Source organism: Stegostoma tigrinum, chromosome 18, assembly GCF_030684315.1.
Source record: "Stegostoma tigrinum isolate sSteTig4 chromosome 18, sSteTig4.hap1, whole genome shotgun sequence".
Classification (NCBI taxonomy): Eukaryota; Metazoa; Chordata; class Chondrichthyes; order Orectolobiformes; family Stegostomatidae; genus Stegostoma; species Stegostoma tigrinum.
The window spans coordinates 34,864,959-34,885,341 of record NC_081371.1 but is presented as its reverse complement, the minus strand read 5'-3'; the positions used below and the strand labels follow the sequence as shown (position 1 = coordinate 34,885,341).

At 40.6% G+C, this 20,383-nt stretch overlaps 1 protein-coding gene across 2 annotated transcripts in view; it reads right to left on the bottom strand.

Moving 5' to 3' along the window:
- Positions 1-18,843, bottom strand: part of cftr (CF transmembrane conductance regulator) — a 115,585-nt gene extending 96,742 nt beyond the window's left edge. For both annotated transcript variants that reach the window (XM_048549303.2, XM_048549304.2), the window contains exons 1-2: positions 18,626-18,843; positions 5,151-5,261 (exon numbers count right to left, since the gene is read on the bottom strand). In XM_048549303.2, the coding sequence (XP_048405260.1) occupies positions 5,151-5,261; positions 18,626-18,678 (164 nt within the window). In that variant the 5' untranslated portion in view covers positions 18,679-18,843. The remainder of the gene's footprint in view (positions 1-5,150; positions 5,262-18,625) is intronic.
- Positions 18,844-20,383: the final 1,540 nt, after the last annotated feature.

Genomic DNA, 20,383 nt, shown 5'->3' with positions numbered 1-20,383 from the left:
GTAATTAAACATCTCCATTTGGTGGCACAGCAGTGCTGTTACAGGGTAAAGTTGCATATCTTAAATAAATTCCAACAATTGAACAGCAGTATGAAACTTCCAACCCACAGTTGGAAAAGAAGGGCTACAGGAGCAATAACAAGGAATGAATAGATCATGAACATGGAATGAAAGAGCACGATACTACCTGAAGCTGTTAATACAGAGCACACAAGGCACAGGGAAAGTATGGAAGTGAGATATGAAAGATGCATTAACATCAGCCATACTTCCCAGCCCTCTTGACTCCACCCATTGAGCAACTTTTCAACTGCTGGCCCTGTCTTTCCTCTTTTACTGAGAGCGGCCTTTTACCACAACTACTGAGATTTACACTGTTCTTTTCCCCAATGTAAAAAAGTCTTTCAATATCTGGAAATGTCTCCTGCATTTTGAGCAGTTGACTCCCCAGTTCCCCAGTACCACACAATCTTCTCCCTCTCCTTTTTCCTCTCCCTCTTGAAATAACGCTATACAGGCCAGTATCCTGTCACCAAGTCACTCTTTATTTGCATGTGGAAATTCCTTGACTCTGGCTCAGGCTCACGTGTCAGAACCCAGACTGTCAGAATGTCTGAGACTCCTCTTTTTAATCTGTCCACCAGGGCTCCCTGACTTGGCCTGATTAACAGCCCCAATCACAGAGCGGGTATTCTTTGAGAGGGAGCTGGCTGACTTCATTACAATCATTACACCTTTCATCTCATATTCATCTTCAAAAATAAGCCAAGTGACAATCAAAATATGATTCAAATTTTATTGTTGGAAAAATCTAAGGTATAGGAAATCAGTTATCACATTATCACACTTCACACTTAAGTCAACTGATAAAACAGAATTACCCCAATGATAAGCATTACCAAAGTTATAATTCAAAAATTATTAATGCAATCATTTCTGTTTGAGGTATTCCAGTTGTTGGAAAACAAGCTTATTGTTTAAAAAGGCTTGTTTGTTCACTTAAATTTCTCACTGAGATTCATTGCTAAAATGAAAGCAACTGATTACTAATAATAATATGCTTCTTTAAAGCTGAGGTAGGAAGATATCAATAATGTTACAAGGATGATTGTAAGTCCATTTTGGTTCTTGTAAGCCCATTTTGGTCCATCACACATTCAAAGGCATTCTTCATTCCAAAGATAATTTTCCTTCTGAGTCATATATTTCCAGTTTTCCCCAATTTGAGCAAGTAAAATGGTAGTCAATAGATAGACTAATCTGAGTCAAATATATACGTATGCAAAAATACGCAATGGACATTGTTGATCAGGTTTATTAATTTTGAAGACGCATTTAAAATGCTTGCAAAAATTGTTGGCCTGATCTTGCTGTCTTTGGCTAAGTTTCAGCTGTAATAGGTTTTCTGGAGGAAACTTTGCCGCGAAGCCTAACAAAATGTCTTGTCTGCATCTTACAAACTTGCCACATTAATTGCATACCCAGCCCCTATGGCACTCCTTGCATTCAATTCAGCCCTGTCTTACTACGCTCAGTTATCAGAACAACTCATCCCTCAGCAGATATCTGCTGAAAGGCCAGGATTCCTTGCATCTGCACCATCTTTGAAAGGTAGCTGTGCACTCAGAAAAGCACTGGCATTCCAAAGGTGCCCTGCTGACTCAAGGGTACTTCCAGAGAATGTCACAGAAGGGGACGATGGTATCATGTTTCTCTGACTAGGACCTGAAGGTTTTGGTTGAGAGTTTTTTGCAAGGGAGAGGAGTCCTCTTCTCAGAGGACAGGTAGAGGAGACCATGTCAGCAGACCCTGGCACCCAGGTCTGAGGTCACTACCCAAGTCAGTGTCACATGCATGGTGCCAAGAACAGCCAGCAGTGCCATAAGATGGTGAATATTCTTCTCTGCTGTGCCAAGAAAAATGCTACATTCTTCTCTGCTTCCTCACACTCACTGTCTACACCTACCTTCCACATGTCTCGGGTTCTATCACTGTCACTCTTGCTTTCAACATCTTCTCTCAAGTTACCTTTCAACTAATCACCCTGACTCCATTCCCTTCATCTCCCATGCCTGCATATCCCCTGTCCTTCCTCCTCACTTCCTCATTACCTTTCACCCACCTGCATCAAACAACCAACCCACATGCTGTGATTTCACTCAGTCCCTCCCTTTCCCTTACTACAGGAAAAGACAGGCCTTAAAAAAACGCAGAGATCCCATGCTAGTGGAGTGAGGTTCCATGTTAAATTCCTCCTCCCTTTAGGTAGGAAGCATTGGTCTTGGAGAATGTGCAGCATTTGGAGAGCATCTCATAGTGACAACTCCATAGCTTGCTGAGGAAGAAGTGACCCAGGCCACAGGGTCTAAGAGGACAACCGGAATCTCGGCCTTTGTTCAGTCGCCAGCAGGAGAGGACCCTGCAGTGTCAGCAAACAGGGAATTCATCCACATGCACAAGGAGGAATAAGAAATGTAGACAGTTATGTGGAATGCAATGACCGTCTCTGCCCAGAAGCTGCAGTTCAGTGAGCCATACAACCGTATGTCTTCTTTCCTGTTTCTTTCATATGCTAACTGGGACATTTCTTTCAAACATTACCATGAAAAGTTTGTGCTACAAACTGTCTGCCAGTGCAATCATGGGGATTCCCGTATATTTTCTATCTTCTGATTGTGTTGCCTATTCTATCAGTCCACTTTGGACTGCAGAGTACATAATCTTAGTTGACTTGTGGATCAACAACTGAAATACCTTCAGCGAACATTAAAGCAATTGTCTCAATACTCTTCTTACTGTAACTTTGATCATGCTTATCAAGGGTCAATCCTATTTTATCAGTCCACGTAGAAACATTTACTCTGTCCAAGAAAATTGGTCGTGCAATCTGTCATTGGTTTGTTGAACACTTCCTTAGAATCAACAGGTTAATTCAATATGGCTGATAGCAATGAATCATTTACCAGAAATTTATCAATAAATATAGTGACATATCTGTGTATAGGTTTTGAATAGGTTATATACTGAATTGTGGCATTACAATTTCTAACCGAATTTCCTTCCTCTCTGAACAAAATGAAAGACTCATTTTGTTATTTGGGAAAAAGTAATTGAGTCATTTTTTTATTTCTAAAAGTTCCCTTCCGTGTTGTTTGTAATAATGTTTAGAAATATGAATCTGTGAAATGGGATTAGCTAACATAGAGGGAGTCAAACAATCTTTCACTTCTGGGGTCCAGGTTTGAATCCAACCATGGCTTTTTGAGATAAGAGCCTACTAGGTCTACTAACCCAACTGATCAAGCACCTTGGGATATTTTACTATGTTAAAACTTAAATGCAAGTTGTTACTGTTCTAAAGGTTCAAAATGAAATGTATGAACTTGTCACACTGATCTACCTGTGGCCAAGAATTTGCAGTGCAAATAATTCATAAAAACGTCTAAGATAAATGGTCAGGTTATCTCATGAAAGAAACAAAAAAATTCATGCTGGTGCAATAATCTAGGTTGTCTCTGATAACACTGTTGAGACACATTGGTGAGTAGTGGGAGGTCTATTTAATCTGAATGTGATCCTGTTCTGTGACACTGCACAAGTGGATAAGAGTTCATTCCCCGACAGTTGCAGCTGCATCTTAACAAGTAACATAAAAATCTATATTAAACCAGCACATGGGCTATCAAAGTGCAGACGAATTTTAAAAGGTCACTTCAAGGTGCTGCAGGATCTAATAAACACCAAGTAAACATTAAAACCTTTACACACAACTTACATCACATTGTCAGTAGGGAGCACATATGGGAATTTGGATGTTCATTAAGCATAATTCTGGAATATTAAAAGTGAAACATTTGCATGAAGCATGTGCAATATTTTCTGATATGTGCTCCAACAGGAGAGGTTCCAGGCCAGATATACAAATTAAACATATTAACAGTATATTCCAGTTGTACAGATAATATTCTTTTGAACAGAATTAAAAGGTTTTACACAATAACTTAATTGTATGTGCATTGGGCCATTTTGTTTCTTAATTAAGTTCAATGCTTTAAATATTTGGCTTACACCTAATTGTCGAAAAGGTGATAAACATGAGAAATTGTCATTTATGAACACATAGTTTATCCTCTTCCTTGGAAGGATATTGTTATTATTGAATTCCTTTATCAATACTAATTCAATATTTCATTCCTCAATAACTATTTTCATTATCATGCCCTGGATACTTAATTTTGAGAAAATTATTCTTTAGAATAAGGTCGAGTTTCATAACATTGGCCTGAATTTTTCACCAGCAGAGGGTTGATCCATCTACCTTTTGCCATTGTCATGAACACAAATCTAATTTCCTAGATCAAGCCTACTGCATAGACTCTTGGCTAAATAAGCATCACCGAAAGGTTTGAGGCATGTGGAGAGGGAAATGTGCTTACCACTGGATGCTTTCTTGTCAAAAAAAGCTTCAGTTGGCTCTCCTGCTATACTAAATTTATTATAGATAACAAGGTGTAGAGCCGGATGGACACAGCAGGCCAAGCAGCATCAGAGGAGCAGGAAGGCTGACATTTCTGGCCTCGACCTTGCTTCAGAAATCTGAAGTGTCAGCCGAAATGTCAGCTTTCCTGCTCCTCTGATGCTGCTTGGCCTGCTGTGTTCATCCAGCTCTACACCTTGTTATCTCGGATTCTCCAGCATCTGCAGTCCCTATTATCTCTGATACTAAATTTATTGCTTTCTTCTCCTACTGGTCCCTGGAATTGTTCTTGTAACAATGAAAATCAATTAAGTTTCTGGGCCCAAAGTCTGGCTGTTTCTTATATAGGGTGGCCACGGAGGATTTGGGCTCTTGTCCTACTGCAGTACAAGGCAGTAAAATGCAATGGCAGTTACAAGCCTCTTCAATTGAATCCCCTTGATATTTTTCCATATATTACACAATCTTGCATAGTGTAGCTGAGGAAAGTCAATCCTATTCTCTAAATGTAACTTAAGAAGACTCTATCATAATTGTAGCCTCATAGATTCAGTTAATTGATATGGAACCTTTAAAGGTTTTATAATTCATTGTTCATAATTATGCAGTCATATTTCATATAAGTTATTGACCACTATGTTGAGAAAAGCATTCTTTTCTTTGTTTCACTTGCCTTTCTAACATCTCAGAAAGTTCATCGGCAGAGTCAGATGAGGGAATCTGATAGATGTCTGACAGTTCCAGTTTCTGTCTGTAGCCTTTTTTCAAAATGGGTCTTGGCCACCTATGGAATACAACATTAAAAAATTGTTTATTCAACTATAACCCATGGCCATTGCCCAGATAGCCCAGATACAATTTCAAATCCTTCCATTTTACAAAGAGGTAAAAGATTCATTTTTGCGCTCCTGGTACAGGATTTTCATAAGCTGGGAGAGCACAATTTCACTTTATGTAATCCTTAGGGTGCTTGAGTACCTAAAGTGCAATTAGTACTCTAAATTACCCATTTAAGCCACAATACTGTATGGGTTTCCCAGCTGAGGGCAAAAGGCTCAATGTTGACAAGATGAAGCAGGTTAACTCCAGGTTATTTACATGCCTCCTGGCACTAACTTCTGTCCTGTATCAGGAAGGGCTGAATATTATTTCAGAGATAATGGGAACGGCAGGTGCTGGAGAATCCGAGACAACAAAGCCTCTCCAGACTGACCTATCCCCTCCCTACCTCCCCACCTACACTCACCTCTACAGGCTCCACCCCTGTCCCTTTAACTTGTCTGTCTCCTCTCCTCTCCACCTATCTTCTCCTCTATCCATCATTGATACGCCTCCCCCTCTCTTCCTATTTATTTCAGAACCTTTCCCCCTCCCCCTTTTCTGATGAAGGGTCTAGGCCCAAAACGTCAGCTTTTGTGCTCCTAAGATGCTGCTTAGCCAGCTGTGTTCATCCAGCTACACACTTTGTTATCTGAATATTAGTTCAGCTGGTTCTCAAAATGACAATGATAGGCTGCTGACCAACAGCTCATTTTTTTTTATTTGTTCATGCATTGTGGACATTGCTGGCTAGGCCATCATTTATTGCTCATCTTCAGTTGTCCTGGAACTGAGTGGGGCGCTGGGGCACATCACAGGTCATTTGGCAGTCTACTACATTGCTGTGGGTCTGGAGTGACATGTAGGCTAGACTGGGTAAGGTTGGAAGACTTTCTTCCCTAAAAGACATTAGTGAACAAGATAAGTTTTTACAACAATGTTTACGTAGTCACCATTGTGCTAGTTATTAATTCTGGATTTTTGATAAATGTACACTTAGGAAGAGATGCAGTGCTTGCCTAGACTGGCTGATCTGGCTCACCCGTACCAGCATCACCTCCACTTCTCATAGGACCTACCTGAGGGCTGCTCCTGGTATTGCAGCCAGATCTTATTGCTGTTGCTAAAAGCAACAAGATACACAAATCAGTATGCAATATAACTGAGTGTCATGAATAAGCTTAGTAATAAGCTGAGCTGAGTGAATAAACATACTTGCTACCTGTTTCACGTGTAAGCCTAATTTCCTCCCTGATGTTCCCACATAAGGCTGTGCCTTATTCTCTTAATGGTAAATACCATCATAAAAACATTCATAGTTTTTATTGATATAATTTCTTTCATGCTCTTAGGACACCCAATGTGCGTTATGGCCAAGTAAGTACTTTTGATTGGCAGTCATTATTGTTACATAGGGAAATGTGGCTTCCAATTTACAATGGCAAGATCCCAGAAATGGAAAATGAAATGAATAGCCAAAGAAATGTTTTCAGTAATGATGATTCACTGTTGAAGGAGGACCATTTGTTTGTCTTCAAACAATGTTATTCGACCTTTGCAATACATCTCAATAAGCAGACTGGACGTTAGTTTAATGTTTTGAAATAACTTTTCACTCCCCCATCACAGCACTGAAGTGGAAGCCTGGTTTGTGTGATGATACTCAGTAGGGAGGTTTGAATCCATAACTTTGTGACTAAGAGTTAAGGGGGCTACCAAATCAATCAAATTAACATAAGAATGCAGGCACAAATTACATTCAAAATTGACTTAGCTTTTCAAAGAAATCTTTTCCCTTGTGTTGTTACTCAAAATTATTTGCATATCTCCAAAAATAAATAAAACCTTTCAATGCAGTTGGACAGCATTTTAGACTTTAAGAAGAAATTACCTAACAGATATTCTAGAAGCGTAGGTGCTGCAACTCTGCTAATGACAGGAAAGTTTGTCATGAAAAATACACAAATATAGACAGTTTGTATGACTTCAAAATGAGGATTAAATGATGCCTGCATATTTTCGTTAATGCCTGTATTCTAATCCATCTTCACTTGAAGACTCTTGGTCTTGATTCTCTGCATACAAGACCACTGGAAGGCAATTGAAATTAAGTTGCATTGACTTTACTGTTAATTTTCACCCCTTATCTATTTTATTTCTCATATTTTCCCATGTCTATGCTATATTTTTACTGTGTGTCATTTAAGAAGCTTGTGTACAGTTTAGTAAAAGCACTTTTAATGATAGGTTACACCATAAACATTAATTTGCTTTCTCTTTACAAATACCAACCGATTTATGTATAATATAAATATTTTGACAGCTCTCACATTTATGTTGTTGTGAATGTAGAATAACTCTTTTGTGCAAATTGAACTGCTCTATCTATAATCTATATCCACAATTTCCAAGGATTCAATTCGTTTTGATCATAAATAGGGCAAAAGCAAAATATCAACTATTATACATTAAGTTATACATTTCACTGTATTTGTAATAAATACATGTGACAATGAATAAATCAAATCAAGGCAGGGAAGGCATTAAGCAAAATGAATTTTTTGTACCTATAAATTTAAAAGCTGCATCTCTATTAATGGTGCTGATTTTGAGGAACAACTGTATGTTTGATTTGTATCAGCATAATGTACAAAAGAAGCAGTTTAACTTAGGAATCCATTTCTTTAGTGACACCCCCTTGAAAGCTCTTAATATTTAAAATGAACAGTTCCATTCTCTTAACTCATATGTGAAGTAAACCAACAGCAGAATACTCTCTTGTTGCAGGGTTGACAAAGTCAGAATAACTTGGTCTGCCAACTATACGTAGAAAGGCTAGTATTTCTGTTATATTGGCATGCTTAAATGTAGAAAACAATTTTAGTACTCCATTATCTGCTTTCAAATCAATTGTACTGTCACAGAAACAAAAAAAAAGTGGTGGATACCAGTTACTGAACATGAGCATATATTTTCCTTCAGGAAGATGAGATTTCCTCTTTTCAGATTATTTCTATTGGGTTCACTGACATATCCCTGTCATATCCTTTCCTTTATATTTGCAATATTTTGCTGCAGTTTCATTACATGCCCAGTAAGGTAAAAGGTTTGTATAGCAAAATCCAAAGATTTCTATTTTTGTTCATGAGCATTTTTCACACAATCTGCAGTTCATATTAATGTACCTGCAGATACAGTAAAATGTTAACATTTGTTTCTGAGTTGATACATTTCTCTAATGGGGCAACCACTTCTAAATAATTCTAGCACAACAAATCTGCTTCAAACCAAATACAATTTTACACATTGCCTGTAATACACATGATTCATTTTTGTTTTTTACTATATGGTGAGATGACTATCAACTTTAATTCATCGATAGTTATCACAATATGCTTTCGGACTATGTGATAAGCAAAATGTAATTGTTTTTCTGATGAAGGGTCTTGGCCCAAAACGTCAGCTTTCTTGCTCCTCTGATGCTGCTTGGCCTGCTGTGTTCATCCAGCTCTACACCTTGTTATCTTGAATTATCCAGCATCTGCAGTTCCTATTATCTCTGTAATTGAAATATGATTTTTTGAACCTATTTCATTACATACCTTTAGACTGCGGCTTTGGTACATGATTGGTCATTTTGATCAATCACATAGCAACCCTATGTTATAGTAGCTTTGACGTTGATCCAAATTTACTTATATTTTGTGAGGAATGGGTCCCTCTAATAAATACTGGTCGCGAAACCATGAAATCACGGGATGAGTTCACAATGCATTTGTCAACATCAACCTAACATGGATGTTCATAATTCAAGCTGATATTCATTTTGTGAGTCACAAAATACCGCACCATATTTGGAACCAAGACAGGAAAAAAAAATCTATTTGATTCCCCAAGAGATTTTTGTTATTCATTTGAGCACTGCCTTGGACAATGCACTTGCTCCAAGTTATGAGTATAATTCTTGTCAGGTGGAATATTCTTTACAGTAAAACTCCAACGTCAATTCTATTAGTGTTTAAACAAAAAAAATTGCATTCTGATGAAGAGTCAGCAGACTTCACAACAATACTGCCAGATCTGCTGAGTTTTTCCAGCAATTTCTGTTTTATTTCAGATCTCCAGCATCCACAATTCTTGTGTTGTGAGTTTTAGTTTTAGTTTCTCACTAGCTTTGAATAATGCAGTGAGTTGCTAATAGTTAAAATAATGGTTTCCCTTTTGAACAGATGTAACTTTTTATTAATTCATTCACAGCATGAGGGCATCACAGGCTAGGCAGCATTTATTGCCCAGAGGGCAGTTAAGAGTCAACCACATTGTTGTGGGTCTGGAGTCACATGTAGGCGAGACCAGATAAGGACAGCAGTTTCCTTCCCTAAAGGACATTATTAGTGAACCAGGAGGACTTTTCCTAACAATCAGCAATGGATTTACAGTCATCATAATACTCTTAATTCCAGATAACTATTGAATTCAAATTCCAACATCTAGCATGGTGGAAGTTAAACCTGGGCCCCCAGAACATTATCTGGATCCCTGGATTAACAGTCCAGCAATAATACTACTAGGCCATTCGTAACCAATGCACTTCTGCATGCTCTTACAAAGTTTGGGCTGATAAAGTGCGGTGGAATTTTCATTATAATACCTTGTGTATGCATTCTGAAATGCAAGTTTAGTTTGCTCCTTTTCACCAGGAGACCCTTGCTGTAAAACTCCTCCAAAGCCTCATAGCTTTCTTATTTCTGTCATCTCCAGTCCCACAATACTCTCCATACGCCTCCAATTCTGACCTCTTGAGTATCCATGAGTTTAATGGCTCCACCAGACAGAGACGTGCTTTCATCTAGCTTACTCTAACTTCTGGGAGTCCCTTCATAACATTCCCAACATGATTCACATCTTTTACCCTTTATGGTACTCCTTACTATCTAATTCTTTGACCAAGCTTTCTGTTATCGGTCTGAATATCATTCTCTGTGGTTCGGTATAAAACTTGCCGGCAATGCATGACAACGTAGGATTTTTTTTTACATTAACCATAATATATAAATAAAATTCAGTTCTGTAGAATTCCTTGGCCCTGAACAGTAGAACAATGATTTTCCCATGGTGCTCATTCCTCACACTTTGTGCTCGTAGGACTAGGTTTACTAATCTCCTTTACTCTAACGGAATGGGCTAACCCTTCAATCTGCAATTGCTGTGTCACAACTTGGAATAAAAAAATCCGCTACCATTTGTATCTTACTGCCTGTCAAAGCCAGAAGATTTGGGAGAAATTCAGCTGACCTGGCAGCCTCTGCAGAGAGAAAAACAGTGTTAATGGTTCAATGGTCCTGATGAATCATATCAGACTTGAAATGTTCACTCTGTTTCTCCCTCCCCAAGCCTGCTGAATTTCTGAAGCATTTTCTGTTTTTATTTCAGGTTTCCAGCATCCACAGCATTTTGCTTTTATCTTGATGTGCTTATCAGGCACTGTACCCATTCTGCCTTCAACTCAATTGCCATGTCATTTCTATGGCTCCGATCATCTGAGTACCTTTTTTAAAAGAATATTGCAATTCTAGAAATGAAAGTTTTATGCCGAGAAACTGAAGTCAACTCAGAGAAGTAATGATTCAGGAATAAGTCTGCACTCTGAAGGAATGGCACAGCGTAATGCCTGATGGCTTTCACCACGCAGTTAGTTTAATTTCATCACTGCGAACTTGTTCCAAAGTGCCACTGCAGGGAATTAGAAATTACAGCTTCCGGCCAGAAAGCGATCTGCACCTATGCATAAAATCAAAGCTGTAGGATGATTTTGTCTGTCCAACATTTTCGGCAAACATCACAACACTGACAGCTAATTCTTCTCACATCGGTTTAAAGTCAGTGTTCTTAGAGTGAACGTGCAAGGGGACTGACTTCATCCAGCCTCGAGGTGTTAGAGATTTCTGTCAGATACAATTATTGTGTCAACGTTTATCTCCATATAGTGGTAAAGGTCCTAATAAATTTTAAAGTGGGCTTGGGGATGGCATAAAAGATGCATGGGGCAGAAAATGAAAAAGGTCTTAAGATGTTGAGGGAGGGGCTGGGTTTAGTAAGACAATCCGACCCCACCACCCAAGACATTTTTCCATCCCCTCCCCTGTCTGCTTTCCGGAGAGACCACTCTCTCTGTGACTCCCTTGTTCGCTCCACACTGCCCTCCAACCCCACCACACCCGGCACCTTCCCCTGCAACCGCAGGAAATGCTACACTTGTCCCCACACCTCCTCCCTCACCCCCATCCCAGGCCCCAAGATGACATTCCACATTAAGCAGAGGTTCACCTGCACATCTGCCAATGTGGTATACTGCATCCACTGTACCCGGTGCGGCTTCCTCTACATTGGGGAAACCAAGCGGAGGCTTGGGGACCGCTTTGCAGAACACCTCCGCTCAGTTCGCAACAAACAACTGCACCTCCCAGTCGCAAACCATTTCCACTCCCCCTCCCATTCTCTTGATGACATGTCCATCATGGGCCTCCTGCACTGCCACAATGATGCCACCCGAAGGTTGCAGGAACAGCAACTCATATTCCGCCTGGGAACCCTGCAGCCATATGGTATCAATGTGGACTTCACCAGTTTCAAAATCTCCCCTTCCCCTACTGCATCCCTAAACCAGCCCAGTGCATCCCCTCCCCCCACTGCACCACACAACCAGCCCAACTCTTCCCCCCCACCCACTGCATTCCAAAACCAGTCCAACCTGTCTCTGCCTCCCTAACCGGTTCTTCCTCTCACCCATCCCTTCCTCCCACCCCAAGCCGCACCCCCAGCTACCTACTAACCTCATCCCACCTCCTTGACCTGTCCGTCTTCCCTGGACTGACCTATCCCCTCCCTGCCTCCCCACCCACACCTTCTCCACCTATCTTCTTTACTCTCCATCTTCGGTCCGCCTCCCCCTCTCTCCCTATTTATTCCAGTTCCCTCCCCCCATCCCCCTCTCTGATGAAGGGTCTAGGCCCGAAACGTCAGCTTTTGTGCTCCTGAGATGCTGCTTGGCCTGCTGTGTTCATCAGGCCTCACATCTTATTACCACAAACAAACTGACTAGTTTCGCCTCTTTGGTGAAGGTAAGGCTAAGAATTTGACAGCATATGAGGTCACAGCCATATATGGTTTCTTGTGAAACTTCGTTCCTCCTGACTCGAAAATCGAACTATTTAGGCAAGTTCACAGTTTTTGGCTCACGATCGACTTTCAGGGAATTAGGTCTAATTTCCCCACTTTGAGTGTACACTGTGTACTAACTTCGGTAAGCGCGACAACGTTGTATAAAAGTGTCCAAAGGTTGAACTGGAGCATTCATCCTACCGGGTTAAAGGCTAGAGTTGTGCAATTTCGTCGACAACCGACAGTCTACGTTGGTTGCTACCCCACTCAAGGCATCAATTAATACAGTTAGTGCCAATCGGAACCCACTCTGCACATTTAAAGGCGGACAACACTTCCTTCCTGTAGGTGTCACTCTCACTTGCTCAATGGACTGAGTGAAGCAGGTCCGGGTGGGAAGAACCTGGTATCAGACTGCTTGGATTCACTTTTAATTTCTTGAGCCCCACTCTTCTCCGACGTGATTTCTGCCGGATGGGGGGGAAGTTAAAATCACGGTTTTAAAAGCAGTTTTAAATTAATTATCATAGCTAAACAGAAAAGTTATGAAGGTCTTAAATCTCTGTTGTCTCATCATTAAGTATATATGACAGGCATGATGTGCAAACAAATAATAACAATGTAAAAAATCTTTACAACGCAACTACTAGCCATTCGGCCTATCAGGTTTGAGGGTTCACTGTTTTCCTGTCACTTTCCTGACCGCTGTCCAAAAACAGAGAGTCACAATAAAACAAGTAAATTCTCCGAAATGTGTTGGTGGGCACTTCGCTGGATACGCTTTATTTGTAACCTTCACGGAGCCAAAGTTCCTACTTTGCTTATTTATCAAGTTCTTATCATTATCAATTAAATGGATTACCTACTCATTGGTGTGGGCATAAGAACAGGGTCGCCCAGTTGTAGTAAGGACACTATTATAGTGAGAAGGTTCAGAAAAAGATTTGCCAGGATGTTGCCAGGTATGCAACGTTTGAGTTATAAAGAAAGACGGGCTAGGCACTGGAGTGTCGACGGTTGAGGCACCACCTGACAGAAGTTTATAAAGTAAAAAGGGGTATAGATAGAGCTGATGGCAGTTGTCTTTCCCTAAGGTGAGAGGAGAGAGATTTAATAAAAAATACATGGGGACTTTTTTTTACACAGCGGGTGATTTTCTCGTGGAATGAACTTCCTGAGGAAGTGGTGGATGTGCGCACAATTACGACGTTTAAAAGACATTTGGATACATACATGTTTAGGAACGGTTTGGAGGGAGATGGGCCAGGAGCAGGTGGGACTAATTTACTTTGAGATTATGTTCAGCACGGGTTCGTTCAACCTAAGGGTCTGTTTCCGTTCTGTATGGCGCTATAACTTTGTGACTCTACGACAGGGAGATTTTGGATCTGCAAGTCTGACGTTGAACTGCTGCATCTACGCGAGTTGTGCTTTCCAGCAGGCAGATTTGGAAGCGACCTAGCCACACTTGTGATCCATGTCATTGCATAGGTGAAGACTAGTGTACGTGAAACATTTGTCAACCCAAAAGACTGCCCTCCATTTCTCCATACAAGACAACGTACAAATGTATGAATTAAGAGCCTAAGCAAGCCATTCACCCCATCTATCTTGCTCCACCATTCAATAAGATCCTGGCTGAACTGATTCTAGCCTTAACTCCCACTTTCCCAGGCACTACCATAATCTTCAACTGCCTTGGCAGTCAGTGATCTATTTACCTCTACCTAAATGTATTTAATGCCTCTACCTTGCCATTCCCTTGGGAAGAGATTTTCCAAAGGCTCACAACCTTTTGAGGAATAATTCCTCCTGATCTCCATTTTAAATGGAAGACCCTTACTTTAAAATTGTGATCCACCACCATCCCCCCAGTTCTAGTCTGTTATATCAGATGAAATATCCTTATTCGCCCTGTCAAGTCCCCTCAGAATCCCAACTCTCTCTCAGTCCTCTAAACTGCAGTGACACAGATCCAGCCCGTCAAAACTGTACTCGAGATAAAACTGCAACTCCCGCCATAACATCTCAGCATCAATTAAGTAAGCCCTCTCTGAACTGTTTCAAACAGACTTGCATCCTTTACTAAAAAGAGCAAAATTGTGCACTGTACTCTACTTCACCAACACTTTGTAAAAATGCAATAAAATATCCTCACTTGTATATTCCATCCTCCTTGCAATTAACGATTATATTTAGTTGTACAGGACCGTGATGAGATGGTGAGTACTGTGTACTGTATTGGTAATCTTATTTAAGGAAAGATAGAAATGTGTTAGAAGCAGATCAGAGAAGGTTTACCAGACCCATGCCTGGAACGGTTGGATGTTCTTACAAGGAAAAGCTGTAGAGGCTGGATTTGTATCCATTGGAGTTTAGGAGAGTGAGCAACAACTTGATTGAAACATAAAAGATATTAACCAGTCTTGATTGGGTAGACGTTCAGCTGATGTTTCCTCTTGTGGGAAAATTTAGATGTAGAGGCCACTGTTTAAAAGTAAGGAGTCATTCACCTAAAACAGAGATAGTTTCAAAAAAAAATCTCTCCAAGGATGGTCAGTCTTTGGAACTGTCCTTGAAAAAGATTGCGGAAGCTGAATGTTTGAATACTTTAAGGCAGGGTGGATGGATTCTTGGTAATCAGGAGGTTGAATTTTGTGTATGGGATGACTATTTGTATTTGGTGGGTATGTGTAGGCTGGAACGTGAATCTCAATCCAATATGTGGTTACAATCAGATCAGCCACGATCTTATTAAACAGAGGAGCAGATTCGAGAGGCTGAATGGCCTCCATAGCTTCCTTGTTGGCATCTAACCTCTTATTTGCCTTCTTAATCGCTTGCTGCACTCACATACTGACTTTCTGTGATTCATATCTCTGTTGCTCTCTCTTATTGATCTCCAGCAAACACGAAATTAAAACGTTTCAGTTTCTGTTTAATTTCAATGATCTTTTTATCTCCAAGGAAGATTTGTTATTCTTAGATCTGTGTTCGTTGGCGCAGAAACTTATCCAGTGCACCGTTCACATGTTTAATAAAATATTTCCTATAGCATTCAACTTTAGAATCATAGAATCATTGGAGGCTTACGGCACAGAAAGAGGTCACTAGGTCCGTCAGCCTGCACCAATACATTTCTGTACAAAAACAATAAAAAAGTATATTAATCACTGACCAGGATGTGATTCGATAAATCTCATCATCCGGATATGCTAAATTCAAGATATTACGTGGTATAGCTCTGTGTTTATGTCCACTCGAAGTTATATCTCAAATCGCTCGAATAATCTGCACTGGGCCACAGTTATTCTCAGCTCTCCTATATTTTTCGTCCTCGGCACTTTTTCAGAATCTGTTTCTTTTGTTTTTGTTAGTATCGTCACCTTTCTCTTACTGTTCCCACCTCTCTCTCTCTGTTGATGTCACTTATTTCTGGATCACAGTTCTACTTGCACCCTCTGTGGCCTGAGCAAGTTTTTGTCAAAGTTCATTTTTTGTTGCGGCGATCCATAATTCATTTCATGCTCGCTCCCAAGAGATGCCAAAGTTAAAGCAACTGGGAATGAGGTTATAGATGGAAAATGCTGAAGCGAGAGGAAATAGGAGAGTGGACAATGGTCGTGGTTAGTATTGGAGAGTGAGGATGGACAGTGGCATAACTGTGCGTATTACGTAGTTATGGCCCCTAATGTAACACACTCGGACAAGTTTTCTTGTTTATTGAATATCGGCCCTGAGGGGGGGAAAAAAAACTGGACCCTGAACTTCAGGCGTGTATCCACACGCTCGATTTCGGGATGTTTTCTATAACAGAGAGAAGACAAGGAAGACCTGGAAATTAGGATGAAGAGGTGAGTAACATTCTCTAAATTATTGCTGGGATACTGGAGCTGTTTGCCTTAGAGTGAGAAGAATATATGAAGATTTAATACAAATTTTCAGATTAGTGGAGCGTTGATAGAAAAGACTGGAAGAAATTGTTTCCACCAGTAAGACAATGGCCTAGGGAGGGCTTTTCAAAATAATTGGGAAAGGAGCTGTAAGGAAGTTGAGGAGAATTAATTTTACACAAGAGGTTATTATGCACTCCCCAAAAGTATGACGGAATCAATTTCGAAACGGAATTGGGAATTTACTTGAGAAATGAATTAAGTATTAAAGTATTGGGAAAAGTATGGAAATAGCTAGTCTATAGAGCGTACTCAGGTGGCGTGCTGTATAATTGAAACCAGTAACAAGACAAGAAAATACTCAATGAATGACAATAAACAAGCAAGTTCCGAGGAACAGAACGATTTTGGGGTGTTTGCGCACACATTCCTGAAGGTGGTAGGACAGATTAACAAGGTAGTTAAGACAATCACTTTTATTAGTCCCTGCATTGACTAAAAAATCAAGGATATTATGCTGGAACTATACAGAACTTTGGTTAGATTCCAATGCAGTACCATGTGCAGTCAGCTTATCTCCCCATAGAAAGGATGCGATTGCACTAGAGGGGCGCAGAGGAGATACACCAGGAAGTTGCGAGGCTATGCGCTCGGGTGTTTTCTTTAGAACAGAGAAGGCTGAAAGGAGACCTGATTGAGGTCTAAAAGATTACGACGGGCATGGACATGGCGGGTAGAAAATAGCTGTTCACCTTAGTTCAAGAGTCAATAACAAAGGGGATAATTTCAAGGTGAAACGAGGAGTTTTGGAGGGGTAGTGAAGATTTTTTTTTCTACACTCAGAATGTGGTGGGAATGTGGAGTGCTCTGCCTGGGAGGGTAGCTGAAGCTGGAAACCTCGCAAACTTAAAAAAAAAGCACTTGGAGGAACACTTGAAATACCATAACATTTAAGTCGTAGGGTCAGTGCTGGAAAATGAGACTAATGTAGATATAAACTCTTATTACGGTGGGAGCAGACTCGATGGGCCGAAAGACCTCTTCCGAACCGTATGATTCGATTAATCTAATTCTGTAACTGAACATTTGATGTAGGTTGCATGATAGCTGTTTTATTTCGGCAAAGTTATTTTTTTCTAGACTGTTTGATAAACTTTCCCGCCCGAGAACACCTGAAATGACAAGGTAGAAATTGAGAACCCTGTTATGTTTGGTTTGAGAGTCTGAGACAAGAATATGAGACTCCAGTAGTTGATTACTTGATATTTTAAAATATGATTGGCTGAAATGATTCTGAGCTGTGATTGGTCCCACTCTTGGTTCTCACATAGACATGGTACAGATATAATGGATTCGGGTTGACGGAGTTACAGAATAGCGACTATATACAGTCATGTAAGTACCTTCTAACATAACTGACAATTAAATGAATCACCCACAGAGACATATAGTAAATAGTTTTCATTTACATTTACAACTTTTTTTTCATTCTGCCCCGAACGGATCTTTAATTCCCTTTGCTCACAGCTAAATCCTCTCCCATTGAAACAAAATTGATTTGCATTCCCAATAAATGTCTGTCCTGAAAACACAAAGGGCGCACACTCCGAAAGCTCTGGGATCAATTTATAACAAATCAACTGGTTGTAAATCAGACTGGCATAACTTTCCCGGGCAGCTTCAAGTGTTGCACATTGAGTAACGTAACGATGTGATTTTATACTTCCTTTTCATGACAACAATGAAATCCTAAATGAGCTCGTGATTTTCTGGCCTCTATACCGTCAACGTCTCTGCACACGGTGAGAGACAGACAGGGAGAGAGAGCGCGAGAGAGAAGTTGCCGCAAAGTTTCGCAAGACTTTTGAAAAAGTTTAGCTGGACTTCAAACTGAGAAGCCTCCCCAGCGAAAGCTCCAGTTTCTACAGCGATTGGGGACTGACTTACAAACAGTAGGCTGAGAAAGGTCAGTGCAACTGGTAGGAGTTGTTGCCGGTTAGTGAACTGTGACAAATGTTCTTCTGAAGTTTCAAGTTCCTTTATCTATGAACCTTGGTATTCCGCTCTTCAGCAACACCCAGTGAAATAGACTTCTCGTAGATTACACTGCAATTCGGGCAGGGAAGGAACAACGTCCAAGTCAGAGAGAGAAAATGTACCGGCGGTGTAATAAATGTGGTCAAATCTGTATAAAAGCCTGTAGAGGTTCCACTCGGCGAACTTGTTTGTTTTGAGAACAGAACCTGAGGGGTAGAGTGAGATTGCTTGGTCTTACCTGAAGAAGAGTTTAGAGAAGGCATTTGCTTTTTCTATGGGTGATCTCTGCATTGTTGTCCAGTGAAGGGTTTCCAGTACCTGAAACAGAGCCTGCCCGCACCCCACCTTATTAACACTGCCTGATGATGTCACTGCTTAGTGCAGAGAGAGAGAGAGAGAGAGGGAGGGAAAGGGAGGCTGAGATTTGACAGCATTGTGCCTTCCTGAATCTGCAAAACCTCGTTTCGGCCAGAACTTCAACTGTTGCAAATTGCTGTCCAGTTCTCAGTAATCATTAACGACTGCAAGACAACTACAAAATGTTGTGACTTATTAATGGTTAACATACCAAGAATATTGTCAAATGCACCTGCTATTATTCTTACATTGCAACCATCATGAATACAAGTTTCATCGTGGGCAGTCCATTGGAAGTTTTCTGTGTGTCCTTTGGGTGACCATGTCTCCCCTCAATCTGAGTTTTCTCGAGGGAATCACCACGTGTTCTCTTTTGCGGTCGTTACATTGTTTTGTACAGACTTTTAAAAACACAATGAGTTTTCTTTTAGAGGAAAGCTGTTATTCGCTATAAGGTACCGAACTGTAACTCGTTCGGTTTCTGGGAATGTGGAGCGCCCGCCGTAGTTGAACTTTTGAATCAACAAGGTGTTTGTTGTTCAGCAGTTCTCACCAGCAGGAAGCAACATCTCTGATTTCACCAGCCACACGTGTGGCAGTTCTCTTCTGAACCCATATTTTGAATGACCCATGAGATAACTATATTGACAGAAAACGAAGCAAACGTGTGCCTGCCCTTTTTATTGAAAAGCTCATCAAAAAGCAATAAATTAATCTCATTGTAGCAACGTTTATATGAATGACTGAAGATTACCAACGCAGCGTTTGACATCCAGCAGGGAAACGAATGCACAAGGTAATTACAACCTGTTCATTCCCTATCCTTCTGGTGGAACCATGTCAGAGCTGGGATAACAAAGTGTGGAGCTGGCTGAACGCAGCAGGCCAAGCAGCATCTTAGGAGCACAAAAGCTGACATTTCGGGCCTAGACCCTTCATCAGAAAAGGGGGATGGGGAGAGGATTCTGAAATAGAGATTCCCTGAGGTCGGTCCGGAGGGAAGAGGGTAACTTCTTCAGGTTAGGCATCCTGGAAGAGGCTTCGCAGTGAGGTTAAAATTGTGATCAGAGATAATGGGAATTGCAGATGCTGGAGAATGCTGGTATTATTTTTTTAAAAAACTTTAAAGTCTCCCTCGTATAGGTGTGTTGTATTTGCATATTACTGCCCAGGTATCCCATCGCCCCAGCGATTACATCTTGGTTTTAATTTTTCTCTCGGGCACTTGAACCTGATTTTTATTTTCAGATGAAATTGAACTTTAGAATTTTCGTCAAGAATTCCCAGCGAGCAAAACATTCCCAGGCTTCGAACCAGTTCCAGGAACAAAAATGATACAATCACGACTGTGACAAAGGAGAACTCAATGGAGAGGAGAACGTGGACTGCAGCACACGATGCAGAACTAAAACAAATGCTGCACAAACAAACATAGGGCTAGGTGGGTGTAACTGCTGACATGGAGGCCAATTCATTTAGTGCAACCATGAAGTTTAGGGTGGCTTTTGTTGTTTTCAGTATTTGAAGAGAATGCGCCTTTAAACTGATTTATTTTATTGGCGGATTTAATCCATATGCGGACTCAAACAGGAGCTCACATTTCAAGTCACAGAGTTGAAGGGGAGAAATGTTGCAAGGC